Here is a 19,476-nt window from a genome sequence, read left to right on the forward strand (position 1 = left end):
AGTCATTTTGTGGTTACTATTAGGACCTGTTAATGGTAAATGGCCTAGTGCTGCACTCTGCTGTTTTGCTAATGATTTAAAAACTCCTTGGACCTCTTAAATTGCAAAGAATATTGAGAAATATATGGATATAGAACTTGCAGAATTTACACTGTCATCTTGATCTGTGAACCTCAGTATTTTCTCACTATTTCATTAATTTAGGAATATTTTAACCGTTAGAAAATAGGTACTACTCAAAAACTGAGCCATGTGATTTTAATCTATGTCCTTTACACTAGAACTGTTTCAGCTGAGAGTAAGAAATCTGGTGAGAAGTAACCTGCTATATATGAAATATTATTTACCTAGATAGTTTGTTTAATTGTTAAACTTCACATGCATTTCACAAGATGCTGTTCATGAAGCATTTTCCCAGGATGTTGTTATTTGGTATTTCAGTTAATTATAGTAAGTTTTCCAGACACTGATGTACAAGTCCATTTTAAACTTACACAATACAGTTGCTAAGCTATGATAGTAAACTATGGACAGTAAAATATTTTTTAAAGTAATTTTATAAATCTATATGTTTTTGATGTAAAGGAGCAGCACCTGGATGAACGAGATGTGCGGAGATTTCAGTTAAAAATCGCTGAACTGAATGCTGTAATAAGAAAGCTGGAAGACAGGAATACTCTCCTAGCAGATGAAAGAAATGAACTGGTAAATTAATTAGTAATAACACAGATGGTGACTGGGAGGGCATCTTTATGGCAAAAGATTTAATGTTGGAAAGTCAGTGTTATAAATAATTTATAAATTAGTCCTGGTTGGCCTCAGTCAATTATATCTAAATGTAACAGAGATTTCTATAGAAATTAATCTTGTGACCATAGAAGACATGGATGGAATCTTTCCTGTCCCACAAAAATAAAAATTTACAGATTAGTTTTGGGGTCATAGTAATCAAATTAACTGGTATGTTGCCTGTAGCACTGTGTAATGATGTTGTGTAAAACATGCATAATCCATGCACTTAAATTGCTGTATTCATCCTTTTGAAATTTGTCTCTGTGACATGCTTATGCTAGCTAGGAGTTAAAAAAGCTTTCTTGTGGTAGTGATGAAAAATCTGCCATTTCTCAAGGGAAGTCTCTTAAGTAGGTGAAATTATCCTAGAAGAGGGATAGTAACTTACACAAAAAGGGATATAACATGAATTTTAAGAACAAATTTTATCAGCCTTTATCAGTACTTGTGCTGAGGTTAATGGTTAAAACTCCCATTGACTGCAATGGAGGTGAGTTTCACAATGGGACTTTTTACACATGTCCCTTAATGTCCTGATTCTAGTGGCAGAGGAAAAGATTTTTCATTCTAAAAAGATGGAACCTATATATCTGATTCTAAAATTATGTTGAGGGCTGAAATGGTGCCATGTGTCAGTCGTACAGATGAGTGAAACATTGATGGCTTTGTGACACATTGACATCTCCCTCCTTGTTAATCCTTTCTGTGGACCTAAATAATTCAAAACATCCCTGAAGAATGCAGAAGTATTTCAATGTATCCTTCAGTGTCCCTCTAGATGGACAGCATGTATGGCTCAGTCAAGTGCTCTTCTTGATTCTAGATTCAGTTGCATAAGAAAAATATTTTGAAAGAGATGTAGAGCAGGTTTTATATTGTGAGACAAGAGTACACATAAAATCAGTAGTATCAGGAAGGCCATGGGATTAAAAATTGTGAAAAATGGTTTTCTCAAGAATGAAACAGAAAACGAAATTTATCCGTGAATTTATCTCAGAAAAACAAATGTGATCTCTTTTTCCTTTCTAGATAAAACTTAGCAAATTGAAAAGTCTTTTAACTGAGAAAAATAGATTTTTCTTTCCCCAAACAAAATGACTCATGGAGTAAAAACAGTGAAATATTAAATACACACAAATGCAAGGAAGAGCAGTCATTTGCTTCATGTAATTGTCTAAAATTATAAAACCACAGGAGCAAAATTGAGCAGCTTGAAAATGTCAGCAGAATGCTGAGCTTGAATCTGTGCCCTCTGGCTGACTTTCTCATTGCTCTAATTATGCATTAAGAGGAGGAAGAACGTCCTCCTCTTAAGGGATGGCTAAATTGGTGAAAACAACTTGTCTAGAGACCTAGTTGGTCACAAGAAGTATATATCTATTGAGATTAGTTTATAAAGAAATCACTATGGATCATAATAAGTGTTTGCCAAGAGCAAAATACAGTGACCAGATTTAGTTTTTTGACAGACAAACAAAAATGTTACTTCTTACTTGCTTGGGCTGCTGTAGTTCTTAGTTCAGCAGTGGTGTATGTCAGATGCCATTCAGCAGAAGAGCTGAACTTTCTGAATTAAGAAAAGCAAGTGGAAACACACCTGTTTTTTCTTTCCTTCAAAGGTAAACTAAAGCCCAGCTAACTTTGTTCCTTTGCCATTTGCAGCTGAAACGTTCTCGGGAGACAGAAAGTCAACTGAAGCCTTTGGTAGAAAAAAATAAGAGGATGAGCAAAAAAAATGATGATATGTTACAATGTATCCAGAGAATGGAAGAGAAAATAAAGAATTTATCGAGGGAAAATGTGGAGCTGGTAAGTAACCACCTCTGGTAAGTAATCATCTCCAACGCTGTGTTAGGAGAGCACATTGCACACAGTAACTTTGAGCTGGACGTGCTTGTGAGGCTTTTATTCTAACAAGCACATCAGTCTCCACAGTGGGACGGGGCAACTGTCAAATGCAGACCATACAGCTGAAAACTCATATTCTAAATTCAGAGTGGCATGTGCTTTGTGTTGTATCAATTCACACTGATTAAGGGAATGGAGCCCAGATAGATAAAATGTTTTTGCTGGCTGTAAAAAGCTGTGACTAAATATCAGCTTTAATAAATACTGCCTTTATTATTAGAAGTCAGAACTGAATTTGAGTGCATGCACTATGCTAGATCACTGAGTTCACTTGTCTGCTATTTTTTTTTTCCCAGACTGTTCTTTGATTCTGTTCTAAAATATCTTATGTGAGAGATTAACACAGAGGCATATAGAATGTGAGGGTTTTTTTGTTGAAAGAGGCCTTGTGTTGTAGTGGAGTATGCACTGATGGGTTCAAAGAATTCTTGGTTGCTACATGACACATGAGAGTTTTTCTCCTGTTGCAGCAAGGCAGTTTAAAACATTCTTTGTTTTTTATTTTTGTAGAAAGAAAAGTTATCTGCACAACCAGCACTGAAGAGGCACACATCTCTGAATGATCTCAGCAGCACACGAGAGGAACAAGAAATTGAATTCCTTAGACTGCAAGTCAAAGAACAACAGCATGTTATTGATGATCTCACAGTGGTAATGTTTATGACTGGTATACACATGTGCATGCACACACACCTATAGGCAAGCTAAAGATTTAAGAGGAATGTTTTAACTGCAGTTGTAGTAGTGATATAGAAATACTTCTTTGGTGTCAAAGGGTTGTTGTTTTTTCTCAGGTAGTGAATGAATTTTTTGGAATGTGTATGAATCTTTGTATTAAAAATATTTACCTATTATGAGCTGCTTGTGAAAAAAAAGTGCATGATCAGCCTTACTTACAGAACTGGCTGTCAACAAATAAGGAACTTGAGTAAAGGAGACTTTCCAAAACTTAATGACTATAATGTGTTGGGTGCAAACCCAAGCACTCCCCTGATCTAGAAGTTCTCCTTAAAGAGGGAAACGTGGTGTCATTAATTTCACCTGGCTAAGCATCTCCAGCCGAGCTGGCCATACAAGCTGTATTTAAAAAGAATGGGAGAACTCTGTGTGGTTCCTCAAACCAAAGGTAGCAGCATGGCTTAGGATTAGAATTGCCCAGCTGCTGCCCTCTGACTTGGAAGGCTTCTGAAGGTGATGCTCATGGATGTTTGCAGTGTTTGATGTTCACAGGAACTCTGCAAGTTGTGTTTGATGAGGAGTATTTCAAGTTGTGTTAAAGGTGTCTAGAGCTATTTAGTGCAATTTGTGATAAACCCTTCTGGTGCTGGCAGAAATTTGCACATAATCTCTGAGAGACCCTTGCCATTCTGGAGCAGCATCTGGAACTCAGGCAAACTCAGACATCTCAAATGGCACTACTGACTGCTAAAAGATGATAAAAAGAATCTATTTAGCCTTCTGTCTAAATAGAAAATTAAAGAATTGTATACATCATTGAAAATAAAAATAGAAGCTCCAAAAAGGAAAAAGAAGGTGGTGTGTTATTACTGTATGTGGAACACTGTCTCAGTTCCTGGCAGTTCCTCTGAGATTTTGGCCCAGGATTTTTCTCTGAAATCAGTGCCAAGGTTGGATGTCTGTGTGCATTCCCCAGTGTCCCAGTGTTCCAAGCAGTAGGATGTTTCTGAGATGCTATGATGTAGGGTCTGGTCCACAGAGTGATGCTGCTTTAGCTTCCAAGTAAAACTGCATAGGAAGGGATGGTGATATGACATTAGATGTGCACTATATGGCAGATAAAACCTCATTTATATTTCAGTGCAAAGTGAGTATGAGAGGGCTCTCTTTTTACTGTCTCACCTAGTGATATGAGGAAATATATTGTATCCTGACTTTGGTCAAATAATATTAACTTGTGTTTAGTGTAAAAGTAAAATAAATAAATATTTTAAAATATTGTTTCATTTTTGCTTTGTTTCCTACTTACAGATACTATTCCACTTGCAGAAATTACTTAAATTTTTAACTAGGAATCTTCTTTGGTTCCAGTACAAAATAACTAAACCTTTGCCTTCGATGTGAATGCAGTGGAATTCTGCACATTGTTGCTTTTGAGCTCTCTTTTCTGGCCCAACCCACACCTCTACAGACTACAGATGTATCATAGTTAACAAGAACGACCAAAATGTCCTATATCTGATTAATATAAAAATAATCAGCTTAACTCCAGCTGAGAGCAATATGATACATGGAAATAAGAGCAGTAGTCTTAGGCAGTAGGGTTGTGTGAACTGATTAACAGTGTCATCTGTAGGGTATCCTTGATGCTGTTAAAACCTTGTCAACATGACTTCTCTCACAACAGGGTGTTCTGGTCAGTTCTTAAAAGGAAAGCTGTCAAGGTAAACAGATGACTGCAAAAGATGCTAGTGGATTCAATTGGCTCATAGCTTGATTTATGTTGAAGAAGTAAATTAAGTAGTCTTCTTACAAACAAGACTAGAAACAGGAGGACTGGGATTTTGGAAATGTTTGTTCATTCTGCACTGCATTTGTTTGGACACCTGCTTGGGAGGCAGAATACTCCACTTAAAGCAGGAAATGTGTCTTAAATGGACATCTGAGAAGACAGCACTCTTCTTTAAAAGTATTAAATTCAGCTGTCCGGTTTTTTAAGCTTAAAATGTTATATTATTGTGCAGCTTGAAATACCTGCAGCATTCTATCTTGGCAGTCATTACTTTTCTTTATTTTTCAAACCACATGTATTCAAGGTGCTGTGTAAATTGTTGTACTTCTCTCAGCTATTTTACATTTTCCAACACTTATTTCCTGGAACAATGTGCTGATAAATAATTTTGTTGTGATTTCTACTGTGAGCTTCCTATTTTTCCAGTTTCTCAACTGAATGCAAAGCAAATAACTGAATAGAATAATACCATGCAGTGAGCAATAACTGCTAAAGAAGCACTTGGAACTGCAGTCTGTCTTTTAAAAATAGAGGTGCTGCAAACAAAGATGCAGAGCTAAGGAAAGAATCAGAAAAAAGCAAGAAGACAGAGCACCTGCCTCCTGTGTTGTTGGGTTTTTTTGGCTTGCTCCTTCACATTTTTTACCTTCTCTTCCTCTTCTTCTCCTTTGGAATTTGAGGCAGTATTCTTGGACTTAGACAAACAGAAATCTTGCATTTGCAGTCATGGCCTCCTCATGTCATGGTATAGTTTATTGTGATCTTGCACCAAAACTGGAGTAGAACAAAGACAGCAACTAAGCTGACAGAGACTGAGAGTGCCTTTGGATTTGAGACATTTGCCCTACAAGGATAAGTCAGATGTAACACTGTATCTGCATATGCACGCATGTATATCAGTGTGTCTGATATAATAACAACTTTTAATTACTAAGACTGGACTAATTTTTGGCTACCGACCTGCTGCTTCAGGATGGTTGAACACTGGAGTGACACTCTGAATTCTGTTTCCATAGTGAGCTTCTTGGTAAAAGAGTCAAAAGAACTGTCAGAAATCTGTGCTCAGTATTTAACAAAGCCTTTTCTTGCCAACTTCCCATCAGATGTGTGAAGTACGTGGCTGAAGGTTTGTTTGCTAAAGGCACAAAGCTGCAGTGCAGTGTGGTGTAACATGGTGTTAATCAAAAGGATAAAGACATTGTGTTGGCTTTACCAGAGGCTTAAAGAAAATGTTAATGGTGTTTCTCTGTGTTAGACATATCTAAGTATAGTTTTAAAACAAACCCATACCAAAATGTTCTCTTTCCTTCTAGGAAAGAGAACGGTTATTGCGCTCTAAAAAACAGAGGAGGAAAAGTCTGAAGCCTCCAAAGGTGAGCAAACCTTCGGTTTTTCATACATTTCTGTTGCTGTGAACAACATCTTTCTGTCTGAATTGAATACTTTTAATAAATACTGAATTTAAATACTGCCTGAATTTGAAGCTCTGCTTAATGAGAAAAATCCAATCATTCTTTTGCTTACATTTACTGGTAAGTGCTTCATTTTTTAGGGTAATTCAAGGATTTTGTACTTCACACAAGTAATGTTATTTTTGCGGTTTGTTTTAAATAAACAGTAAAATTGCACTTTTAGCCACTGTAGCCTAAATATTCAAGTGGCTCGAGGCATAACGATTTAATGGCTTGAAGCAACTACTATTTCAATGGACAGATATTCAGCCTGCTTTAAAGAACATACCCCCTTTAAACTACTTGTACCAGCATAGAGCTAAATCACAATTAAAGAATAACTCTTGCTGGGAACATTACTGAAATAATATTTCTGTATGTGATATGTAAGTAGTAAGACAATTCCAACTGTTATGCATTAATAACTAATACAGGGTTCAAGACAAAAATTCAGATCATAAAAAGAGAGAAGTTTTGCTTCAGAAAGTACCCTTAGTTTCTTGTAATGCACTAAAAGTAATTTGCTGAATAATGGTTTTTGTGAAGTTGAACATTAGCAGCCTGGAGCATGTGTGTGGGAGGTGGGAAATGGAGTAAGAGGGAAAAAATGGAAATGAAGAGTGGAGCTATCATTATCATCTATGTAGTAGCTTAAGATATGCTCTGTCTTAAATGGGTGCCTTGTGTCAGTGTGTTCTGCATAGTCTATTTCTGGTAACCTCCAGGTGGTGCTTTTATATTGCTCTGCACTCTAATGCCTATATTCTGAAAAATTAATCCTTTGGGACTCTCTATTTCACTGGTAGTTTCTTCAAATTCTGTTTCTAATAATGATGTGTCTTTTGCATAGGAAAAAAGAAAAAAATCAGGAGTAACAATAGATCCTGCCAAATATATTTACAGCAACTGTAAACCATTCTTTCTTGATGTAGTATAACTGGAAATTTGTGTTTTGAGAGGAATTTTTACAAAAGAATGCAAAAGTAAATACACATCGATATATGTAACTTATACTGTACTTTTTGTAGTGTTCTCTAATTATTGACCTTTATCTGACTGTAAGTCAAATGTGTAAGATCATTTGCTAAATTGTAAAATTCCTCATGAAAAAAAAGCTAGTTAAGTAAATTTTTAGGTGTTGGTAACTGGTGATGAGAATTTCTGTAGGCTGAAAACTTCAATAAATACACATTTATGTCTTGAAAGTGCTCTGTGTTAGTAGAGCTTCAGTTGACATAGGCACTGTTCCTTTCCTGTTTTATCTTGAGCAATCTGCTGCTTTTGTGGTCTCTCCTTTTCCTTATCAACCAAAGCAGGAATTGAAAAACATGAGGATTGGAGAGAATGGGCATGATACCATTAAAATTTTGTGTCAATGTTATTTTCTGTTTGCTAAGAGTGCTATAATATGGGGAATTCTGCTCAGTATACCGTAAGAATTGTATGTGTATGAGCAGCAGAGTTAGTTGGGGTGTGTTTCTTATTTAGGGTAGAAAAGAAACATCAGAAAGAACAAATTAATCAGGAGCAGGCATTTCTGCTATAAATTATTCCATCCCCTGTCCATTAGCTCTTCAATGGCTGTGGTGACCATTTGAAGTTCTATGTGATGCTATCTCCTGAAAGGAAAAGCAGGACTGTAAAATGAAAACAAGTGAAAAAAGAGAAGGTTATGAGAGAAGAGCAAATGGGATTGTACGTACTATAGTAGTTACACCATATATACACACTGGTTAATATACTTAATTTATAATTGTATTTAAACTTTCTAAATTAGCTGATTCCTTAAGGAATGAAAGAAGTAATCAATAATACTACTGTGCTATTACCTGGCAATGGATGAACTTGTAGAATATTTACATTTATATGCAGCGTTGACTCACAGTTTAACTGCAATTGGTGTTAACTTCTAAAAACCCAATCCTGGCTGATTTCCTTCCAGGCTACCTGTGTGGTCCTGTGAGAATCAAAATGCTAAAAGGAGCTGTGTTTCCCACAGTTAATTTTAACAATCTAAGTGGAATGAGTTGCTCACTCAGATGAGTTCGGATTTTGCCATTTCATCACCTCTGTTTTTACAGCCTATGTCAGGAATCCAGACGAAAATTGTGGAATTTATTTATCCAACTGCTGCAAATGTTGGTTAGATGTCAGTAATGGACATGAGATACAGACATCTGTATGGTAACATAAAGTGGTTGGAAGTGGATATCTAAATAGGACATAGGAGTTTTAGCCTAAAATTGCCTGGTTCTCTCCACAGACTGTCAAGGCAGTCTAAGATGAGTTGTTGATGATGAGATGAGATGAGCTGATCTAAGTCTTTGGCTTTGCTTTTCTAAGGTTTGTTAAATGTAAAATTATGGTTAACACAGCGAATTAACAAGTTTGGCTGATAGGTTGTATCTATTTCCAAATGTGTCCCATTCCTTGTGACAAAGTGAAGGAGGAAATAACTCATGAGAAAGAGGTTTCATGAAAACAGTCAGATGAATCATTCTATACTTTCCAGAATGAGCTTTTTCTTTTGTTCTAATAACCAGGAATGCAATGCACAGGGTGAATATTTACACTCATCAGTTGCAGATTTTCCTAAATGAGTGATTTTAGACTCCACCTTCCTTCATTCCTGAGATGGTCTGAGTGCAGAGTCTGTGGTGGTTTTCTAATGAGTCTGTAGTGGTTTTCTAAAGAGTATTTTCTGACAGTTTTTTGTGTCATCTGGAACAGAATCCATGGAATGCCTTCCTCCATCTTTGAGACATATTGTGTGAATGATTTGCCAGTAGCCTTTACAGCCCTGAACATCAGTTCAGCTGAGAAGCTTCTGACAGCTCTGTGTTTTTGTAATTAGCTATAAGTGTTATTTCTGGAGCTCTGTAGGTGCACTAGGTTACTGTTGCTACTGGAGCTTTCACTGAACACTCTTTTAATTCCCAAGGAGTTCATGGAACAATGCTGACAACTGGTTCAGGCTCCCCAAGGAAAGGAGCAGCAAAGTGGGATGGGCTTTATAACCTCTGTGCTTGCAGGGTCTTCAGAGAAGTGATTAGTGACTCTGTATAGACAGACACCTGATTTTTTCCAAGGTACTTTTAATTTTTTTTTTCAATTTTTGTTGTGAAATAACTAAGACACTTCAGAAGCAATATTTTTCATATTTTGTTTATTTTTGACATGTGGAATGGAGGTACATTCATTCCATGATGGATGGAGTCATGCATTTGAAAGTAAGACATTTTTACCCAGTTTATTTGGTAACTGCAGGACTCTATGGATTGTGCCTTTTTAAAATTTTAATAAATGAACTGTATTTGCAGTGGTGGAAAGCCTGCACACTGGTGTGATGGAGTTCATATTTCTTGTTTTATATTTTTCTTTTTTTCTCTGCCTCTGTGCCTTGGTGTGCCTTTATTTTTCTGGCTGCCAAGAAATGACATATAAGCATGAAGGTAAGAAGTTACTGATGAGCACATCTGATTGCATTACAAGGAAATGTATCTTGGATCTTTTTCATCATGTTTGATTAGATCCCTTAAAATGAGATATTTAAATGTAAAATGAAACTACTTTACCAACAGAAAAATCAGATTATATTGAAATTTGCATATAATGTAGTTTGTGTCACTATTGATTTATAGTAGTCTAAACTTTTATGTTTACTGAGCACCATAATTCAGTAGAAGTATTAATACTTGAGTTATAAAGACCTAATGCATAATTTTACTTTAAATTTATGTGAAAACATAGCTATAAATCCACATGAAAAATACTTGCTATTAAATGCATGGCATTTAATAGTAGTCAGTGGAAATTAGATTTCAAATCAGAATTTTTCTGCAATTTACATTACTATTTTCTCAGTTAAAAAGTTGTGGTTTAGAAATAAGAAATGTGCAAACAAATATAAAACAATCTCTAATTTGTTAATTCAGAATGTTTCCATTTTTAAGAAAAGTTTAAATGAAACTTGAATAACTTGGTTTATATATTTACAAGAATCCAGTGAGTATTGTGCATTTCTGTATACTTTTCAGAAACAATTGTGGTTCAGCTTTTGAGGCATGCATGGAGTCTCCCTTGGAGTTGATATATTTATTGATGCTTTATTTATTATTTATTAACTACAACTTTAAGACTCACCTGTCTTTTATTCGAGTATTTTTTTCTCTCTGTACATCTATTCCCTTGTGAATTTATTTGTTTCGGTTTTGCTGTGAATCAGTTCTCGTAGTTGGTTGTTTCAGATGCTAGATGATCAACAGTCAAACTGGCTATTTTGTAATTATGTCATGAAGCAATTCATGCACCTGCAGTAATTCAATATATATATGCATATGCAGTCATTCATACATATACAGTAATTCAGTACCTTATCTCTATTGCTGTGGAATGGATCTGCTCCACAAAATGATAAATATTCAGCTTTTCTAAAAATGAAGGAGTCTTAAAAATAAATCGTTCACTTGTTAACTTCAAATATTACAGATAGTCTTTGGAGCATTTAAAAGTTTTTGACATTTAACTCTCCTTTAAGTGTTGGGGTTTTTTAGTGTGATGGGAAGTACTAAGGTTTTTTTTTCAGAATTCCCTCATATCTAATAATCAAGTGGTTTGTTTATTGATACATATATATTTTCCCCCTATATTTGCTACAAGTGAAATGTTCAAATTATTTTTCACAATAATGAAATTGCTTTAAATATTTTCTCCAGCCTATATACCTTTATTTAAAATCAAAAGCACTGTTGTTTTGCTAATTTATTTTCATTTCTTGAAATGGCATGGGTGGGTGTGTGCCTGCAGTGTTAAAGAAAGACATGGATTTGACCTGAGTTATCTCAAAGTGACTGTGCAGCAGAGATGTAGCAAAAAAATCCCATAGGTAGGTAGGTTTTATTGTCACTTTAGTTCAGCTGCTGCTGACCCATACGGTAGTGTGATCTCTGTGCCATGTGATAATAAATTCGAGATTTGTTCTCCATCTTTTAGAAGTCCCTTCTGCTGTCCTTTGCAAAGGCTTGGCACTTTGGTTACCTGCCACCATCTTCTTTAGTTCCATAAAATGTACCTTCTAGTTTATGAAACTGTATCTGCATATCAGTTTGGAGTCAGGAAAGTGGGTTGAGCTGGCTACTCAGATTGTAAATTTGTCTTCCTTGCAACTTGAAGTAGCACCATTTCTTGAACTCTGTTTTCAACTGCCAATATTTATTTGTACTATTGCTGTTACATGGTTGTAAGCTGCAACCAGTATTCCATGGGGGAGGAAAGCCATGGGATGGATCGGCCATCTCCAAAGGACTAGTGACCTCCTGTGTTTTGTGGTAAACCTTTGAACTTAGAAGAGAAGCCTGAAATGGTTTTAATTCAAATGTGAGTAAATACCATTAGCTTTCTGGATAAGTCTTTGTATTTTTAGACTAGAGCTTAAACGTATTCCTTGTGCCCTTTGTTTTGTTAAGTAAGGCAGAAAGGTCAGCTGGGGAATGCTGGAGGAAAGGATTGGATTGTCCCAGGGAACTGTCTTAAACACCTTGGACAGGGCTCTGCCTGACGGAAGATCACAGTGCCTCCTGCACAAGTGAGGACAGAGTAATGTCCTTCCAGCACTGTGGCATTGTAACTGTGATCCTATGAATTCACAAAGTAGTGGTCTAGTAGCTTGCAAAAGGAAATTTGTTTCTCAAGGTTGTTTGGAAGCTCTTTGCCTTTTATGCGTTTATCTGCATGCATATGGATACACACAGTCTGTTTAGAAAAGATATGGCTTTTTGGGTTTCTGAGTGAAAATTTTTAAGTACTCTTTGAAGGGGTCTTCTTAAGTGAGGCAGTTGAGTGTTTCAGGACACGACCTTGGAGCTGTATTTGGCAATTTGAGTGGAATTAGCTGTACTCTGAAACTATTATGGACTTGTTCAGCTTATGAGTGATGAGGTTGTGACCTGGTGGACTGTGGTGACCAGGCAATGGAGCACATGGTGTCATTCATCCAGGCAAAAAGTCACACCTACAGGCTTGATTTTTTTGGTACCTCTTAAATCAAAACAGACTATTTTGACTGTGCTGAACCAAAAGAATATAGTGAGCATTAGCGCTTTGTGAGAAAGAGAAGACCATACTTATGTAAATATACTGGAAAAAAATCTCTAAGGTTAGGTAAGTCTGGAAAACTGCAAGGAAAGATAAATATTTGGAAATCATCATGAGAGAGGGCATTATAGTTAAAACTTTTCAGTACCTGGAATTAAATTGATTGATAACAATTCTTTGCTGAAATGTAGGGTTCGTGATGTTTGGAACTAATAACAACTGATAATTTCTAATCCTTATGGCTGTTTTAATGAACAAGCTATTATCTTCTCATAGACGACCTCTGACATGTATTTGAAAAGGATCCAAATAGCAAACTGTGACATCAGGATCCGTGCTTCAGTATCAAGCAATGGCAAAGCATGTGGAGATCTTTCTTCATCTTCTTACAGCCACCTCTCTCCACTACCCTCTCTATTTAGGCTGCGTTATGACCTGAATCCATTTTTCAGCAACACCCTTAAAAAAATATTTTCAGTTTTCTTGCTTCTCTGAAATTGTGTTGGATTTGTGTGGTGTGACAAGTTATACCTTCTTTATGCCTTGATTAATAACCTTTAAAACCCTTTTTTTCTAGTTAAATTTATAAAAAACCAAAACTTTAATGGTTGAATTTCTGTGGAAATATGCTGCTTTCTGTGACTGTGTTTATATAAAAAAATCAACATTTTCACAACTGGTATTGTACTCATTTCCACTAGCTACTATTTTTTCTAATTTTTTCTAAGCATGTATTTAATTGATAACGTTGTGTAAAATTTTTTAAATCTGCAGTGCAATGCTGCTTTTCCCTAAACACGTCTTTTTGGTTAGACATAGTATTCGAGCAAACTTTTTGAAAAAGGAAAGAGAATGAGGATAGTGAAAAAAATAAATGATAAACATTAATTTATACTTTTAAATAGGGTTTTCCAAAACAAGATTTTTTTTTTTTTTTTTGCAATTAGTATGAGCAATTAAGTTTGTTCCACCTTGGTCTCCAGAATACTTTTATCCTTTTGGTTGCACATGTTATTTGTTGCATTGTACTGCCATACTTTCTTCTGAATAGGTACAGGATTTCTCTACTGTGAATCTTGTAAGGACTTGTCTGATTTTGGTAAATAGTTTTGCTAAAGCATTATGCTTTTGGTATTTACCTCATCTCTGTTCCATATCCAGTTCTGTTCTTGGAGGTTCTTCCACAAATTGTGTTGGAAAAGTAACTTATTGAATCAAAGAAGAGTTTGCACTGGAACCTTTCTTTCTTTCTAAATACTAAAATAATCATCAGAGAAGACCTTGGTTACTACTTACTGGGTCATTAGGGATTTTCATCTGTTTTGCTACTAGCTAAAAAAAACCTAATTTTTCAGAGGCATGTTGTGGAGACATTTTTTGGATTTGATGAAGAGTCTCTTGATTCAGAAACTTCATCTGTAACTTCATACAACACAGATAAAACAGACAGGACACCTGCAACACCAGAAGAAGATCTGGAAGATGTAAGTGGTAACTGATTTGTTCTTCTTTCTACTTCTTGAAGTATAAATACAAACTTTCAGCCTTTGTACCCAATGAACTGTGAAAGATTTGGCAGAGAATACCTTTGGGTTTTGCTAAGTCTGGTAACATATACACTTTGCAATAAAATTAATAAGATAATATTCTATCTGACAGATTTGGCAGATATTGGTGTGAGAAATATTTTTTTCCTCAAACTCTTTCTTATTAGTCAAAGGAAAATGAAGAGGCATATTGCTTTGCCAAAAGTCAATACTTACTAGACAATAGTTTGCCTTTCAACCTTATCATTTATTTGACTGTTTTGATACAATCAGGATTTTCTTTCTCTGCTCACAATACTCAGAGAGCCCTTTGCAATTCGTAAAAGCTTAGATGATTGTAGGTAGTAAATACCCAGTGACATTTTTTGTCCCAGCTCTGTGATACTCACTGCTGCTGGCCTACTTTGGAGGATTGCGTGCGTGAGCACAAAGCACAAATTAGATGCTCTTTTTCATCTTTCTTTCTTTTTCACTAACTTCTGCCTTGTACTCCTCAGAAGAAGCTTCCTTTTTTCCTAGGTTTAATGTCTAATAATATCTAGTAATCTCTTTTCTTTAAAACTCAAGTTCCTGGAGCAAAAACTAATTAAAGTGAAGGACATTTCTTGTCCTCAGCTGTATAGGAAAGATTTTATAAGTGTTAAAGTTAGTGGCTTAACATTCAAGGAAAATAAAGACTTTGAAAATACTTTGTGTTAAAAGAATAAATTTAAGAAAATATATTTGAAATAAATTTTAAATGTAACTTCTATGTCAGTGTGCTTTACCCTGGCATTGTAGAGAACAAGTGTAAGGAGGGAAGGGTGGACAGCATGAGAAATAGAACAAATGCCTTCCGAGACCCCTCTGGCTCTGGAATTGCTGACGACAGTGTTGCACATGACTGTTTCCCTCACCTTTCCCCAGATAGTTTTTCCATTTCTGCACATTGTTGTCTTACATGACAACTTACACTGCCCTTGAATTGTGTGGTAGATGCAGTTACTCATCATCCTTCCTTCCTTCCTTTCCTTTCCTTTCCACTTTTTTTAGGATTTCATACCTTTATTAAACTTTGAGACTTTGTATGAGTTTTGTTGCTTGTTTGTGAGTCTGTCTTCTGTACAGACAAACCCACCATTAAACACATTTTTACTAACCCACTTCCCCCCCCACCTTTTTATTAAGAGCACGCCTAAAGAAGAAGCTGAACTCAGGTTTTGCCAGCTAACAAGAGAGTATCAAGCTTTGCAAAGAGCTTATGCATTGCTCCAAGAACAAGTTGGTGGAACCCTGGATGCAGAGAGAGAAGCAAGGGTAATTTTTTAACTGAAATTCTTTTAACTCTGAAATAATAGAAAAGGCTGAAACAATTTGTAATAGCAGGAGGTATCTTTGCAGGTCAGTGAAATGCAGAGCCCAATGTTTTTGAGGATTAGAGGATGTCGTAAGTAGGGAGATAAATTAGATTCATCGGGTGCAATCAGAACAAAGATGTTAGTATACTTTATTCTAGCATGTATAATGCATTAAAGATTTCTATGCTATGAGAGTGATAACCCATTTGAACCTGTAGTTTGGATAGTGACATGATGGATTTTAAATTAATCACAGGGTAGGTTGTTACAAGGGCATAGGTACTTCCATAATATGATTATATTAAAAATCTCCCAAATCAGAATCAAAAATCTGACCCAAATCTTGGTTCTGGCTGACTGGGAAGCAGTTTTGCACAACCGGAAGTGAGGACTCCTGATGGACACCAAGTTGGACTGTTAAAAAACCCCTGTGTGTCTTCCCTCAGCAACTTCTCCAAACCCCAAAAAGGGAGAAACATATTAAATGCTGTGATTATTACATGTTACTGCTTTGCTACATGTGGCCACTGCTGTACTGTGCCACTGCAGTGTGTTGCTAAGAGTGCAGAAGGAAAATGATTTTAATGTGTTTAAAAATTACCAATGGAAAAGGACTCAACCAACCTACACTCCTTTTTTATTTTTTCCTGTGAAATATAGTTCTTATAATAGTAGAATTACTGCTTTATGGCTTTATTATTAGAGTTCTTAGCATCTTACAAAAGCCTAGTCAGTTTTGACACTCTCTTTTTAAGTAGGACACTTAGCCAAGGAAAGCTATACAGACTTTGAAGATCACTTCTCAAGATAGAATTAGGATAGGGGGCATAATTCCATCTACTGTTTAAAAAAGGATTTCAGGGGCAGTCATCTATTTGCCGCCTTTGAGAGACTATTATATATTTTCTTTGCCTTAATGGGTTTTTTTTAAATTTTATTTTGCAGGCATTTGCAGACTGTACTTTTTGTAGTCTTGGAAATTGTTGCTATTTGTTTTCAATGGCATTTTGGGTTTTTTTGATACATCCCTGCAAATCCATCTCTTGAATGAGTCAGAAATTAGCTTTTTGCATAGTTTATTATGGTGGGATGAACATTTCCTATTACTTATGGATAAGGCTTAAGGTAAGAAAGGACCCAAAGATGCACAGATGCAGGGAAAAAAAAAAATCCCTGTACTTGGGTGGAAAAGTACCTGAAGTAGGGTGGAAATAAAATACTTGTGGTAGATCAAGGAGCCTCAGTGGTTAGGGTCTCCAGAAACATGTGTTTTATATCCTGTTTTGTTTAGTGCCTTCTATGATCCAGTGCCTTTTGGTGCCTCACTGGACATAGGGGGTAATACCCATTGTAGTGTAGTGCTGAGTGTAATAATCGTATAAATGAGGAAAACTGATCAGCATGTGGTGTTTATGGGATATGTAATTTATTTTGGGTCAATATAATTCATTTACCTAAAGGGCTTTTTCAGTGTTAATGCAATTCTCTTTCTCCCTTGTCCCTTTTCCCCCAGTTGCCTTAAGTTACTAAAGCTTATGAATAGCTTCTTAGAGCTCTTTCAGTTTCTAAATTTATTTTTTTTCTTCTCCTGGTAAGAACTTTGTCACTGATTATGGGATGTTAACATCTTTTTAGGCTGGGAAGGAAAAATGCCGTTAAACTGGCAGCTTCAAACATCATGGAACATAAACACAAAACCAATTATTTTCCTTGTTTAAAATATTAACAATTATTATATATATATAAATAACAATTATTTTAATTATTTAAAATTTTAATTGAAAAACATTAAAAGCTGATGGGACAGCCCATAAAATATTAGAAAATATATTTACTTTTGATTTTTCCTTCCACTCCTCTCCTCTCCCCCTCCCCAGACTCGTGAACAACTGCAAGCTGATCTTCTCAGGTGTCAGGCAAAAATTGAGGACCTGGAGAAAGCTCTGATGGAGAAGGGACAGGTAAAAGGCTCTCTAAATGTGCTCTCCCACATCGTGTTCTCTGTGTGCAGTGGTGCCCTTGCCATCTTCATTGCTTATTGGTGTGTTGGTGTCAATGATGCAGCATAATTGCTACTGCAGCATTACATCACTCAAATAAAGGAAAGGACTTTGCAGTCTAAGAAAATGTCATTACAGACTCATTTTCTAACACATAATGCACTAAAGCATACTATTAAAATAACCACATGTACTTGCACATTCTGTTCCCCTTGTCATTCTCCTCTTTTCGATTTTGTTAGTATTTGTTATAAGCTCTAATAACATAAATATTCTATATTTCTACTGGAGAATATTTTTGGTGTGTACCAAATGAAATTTTTTTAAAACCCCAGCTTCTAAGCACACTAGAGAGATGAACACTGAGCCTGTCAGGTTAATGGGAGCCGCTTGAGGTGTTACTCTCCTGGGTTTAAAGTCTCAGAGGGCCCAGCTGCTTTCAGATTCCCAAACCATCACACAAAGTAAAATCAGGCCTTGTGCTTCAGTATATATAATATATGTAAATACTCATCAAAGATGTGTCTACTGATGCATATTTAATATTGTCTAGGGCCCTCGGGAAGTCTGATTAAGAGTTATGAGCATGCATTTGCAAGTTGTTCAGCTGTGTGACTGCTAGAACACACAGTAGAAATTGGGGAGATATTATTTTATGCTTTATTGTTTGAAAGAAGAATTTAAGTTTGCAGGTAGCTTATACTAATAAGATAGAGCTAGCTGTAGTTATACATTTCAAAGACTGATGATCCTGCAGCGGTTGACACAACTTACATATAATGCCAAATGAATGACAACACTATTTTTGTGGTTTATTCTTTGAAATGAAAATTTTCTGTAAGATTCTGTATCAATGCAAAGGTTTGGGGACCATATTCAAATTAAGGACAAAAATAATTTATGCTAGCTTCCACACAAATTGCAATTTGCTCATCGAATTTCATGTAAATACAATATTACTAAAAACTGAGAATATATTATCAATCTAAAAATGATGGCCCACTGAACTTCTGGAAGAATAAATGAAACCAAAGACCTCCCAGGCATCTACTGCTGCTATTTTGGTTTGTTGATAAGAAAGATGTTGTGGGCAAATTGCTGTGTAGTTGAAAACATTAACAAGATAGTTGACTGTACAGTGTATAATGTAAGTACTGTGTATGTAAACAAGATAAATGAATTTGGATACCCATGTAAGGAGTTACTTCTGTGATTTTTCTGCAAGAGAGTTATGTCAAAAATATCTGGAAATTAGAATTTAGTCAATTACTACTTTGAAATTCAGAACCAAATTTTCCACTTTGTATTTTAGTAATCCTGAGAGGTTGAACAGGGATGTGACAAGGGGCACTATGGTGTTGTTTGTAGTCGGCTGGTTTGTACACTGAGCATTAGCTTTCTTCAGAGGGGATCACAATGTCTTCCTGGGAGCTCTAGCACCTGCTTGGTTCTCCTGAGCTGTTAGTATTTACAGTCAACAAAATAAATGGTTGTATGATAAACTGAATTCTTTGTGCACTATGTGATTTTTTTTAAAAATTATTTTATTACTACTTTGTCATTTAGATGTCATGGTAGCGATGATGATTTAATAATAATTGTGGAATGCTCATTCTGGGAGCCAGCCCCTGAAGTGTGTTTGTAAACAAAATAATGAATCAAAATATCATAGTGTATTATTCCAGGAAATTTCCTGAAGTCCATTTCAGAGCATGAGATTAGAAGCTTATCGTTAAAAAATTACGTGAAGCTTGGTTTGTAACAACTTTAGTTGGAATTTCAAAGTAACTGTCAATGGCTTTTGTTAATCTCTCTTCTGGCTGGACCTGTTGGTATTCCCCCAGAAGTAACACAAAACTCATCATCCATTTCTGCATG

The 19,476-nt window shown here is 35.8% G+C and overlaps 1 protein-coding gene across 5 annotated transcripts in view; it reads left to right on the top strand.

Moving 5' to 3' along the window:
• Window positions 1-19,476, top strand: part of JAKMIP1 (janus kinase and microtubule interacting protein 1) — a 143,136-nt gene that overhangs the window by 84,803 nt on the left and 38,857 nt on the right. For all 5 annotated transcript variants that reach the window (XM_064711764.1, XM_064711766.1, XM_064711765.1 and 2 more), the window contains exons 6-12: window positions 586-705; window positions 2,455-2,601; window positions 3,211-3,351; window positions 6,484-6,543; window positions 14,070-14,198; window positions 15,429-15,557; window positions 17,476-17,559. In XM_064711764.1, coding sequence (XP_064567834.1) covers window positions 586-705; window positions 2,455-2,601; window positions 3,211-3,351; window positions 6,484-6,543; window positions 14,070-14,198; window positions 15,429-15,557; window positions 17,476-17,559 — 810 coding nt within the window. The remainder of the gene's footprint in view (window positions 1-585; window positions 706-2,454; window positions 2,602-3,210; window positions 3,352-6,483; window positions 6,544-14,069; window positions 14,199-15,428; window positions 15,558-17,475; window positions 17,560-19,476) is intronic.

Source organism: Zonotrichia leucophrys, chromosome 4 (assembly GCF_028769735.1).
Source record: "Zonotrichia leucophrys gambelii isolate GWCS_2022_RI chromosome 4, RI_Zleu_2.0, whole genome shotgun sequence".
Classification (NCBI taxonomy): Eukaryota; Metazoa; Chordata; class Aves; order Passeriformes; family Passerellidae; genus Zonotrichia; species Zonotrichia leucophrys.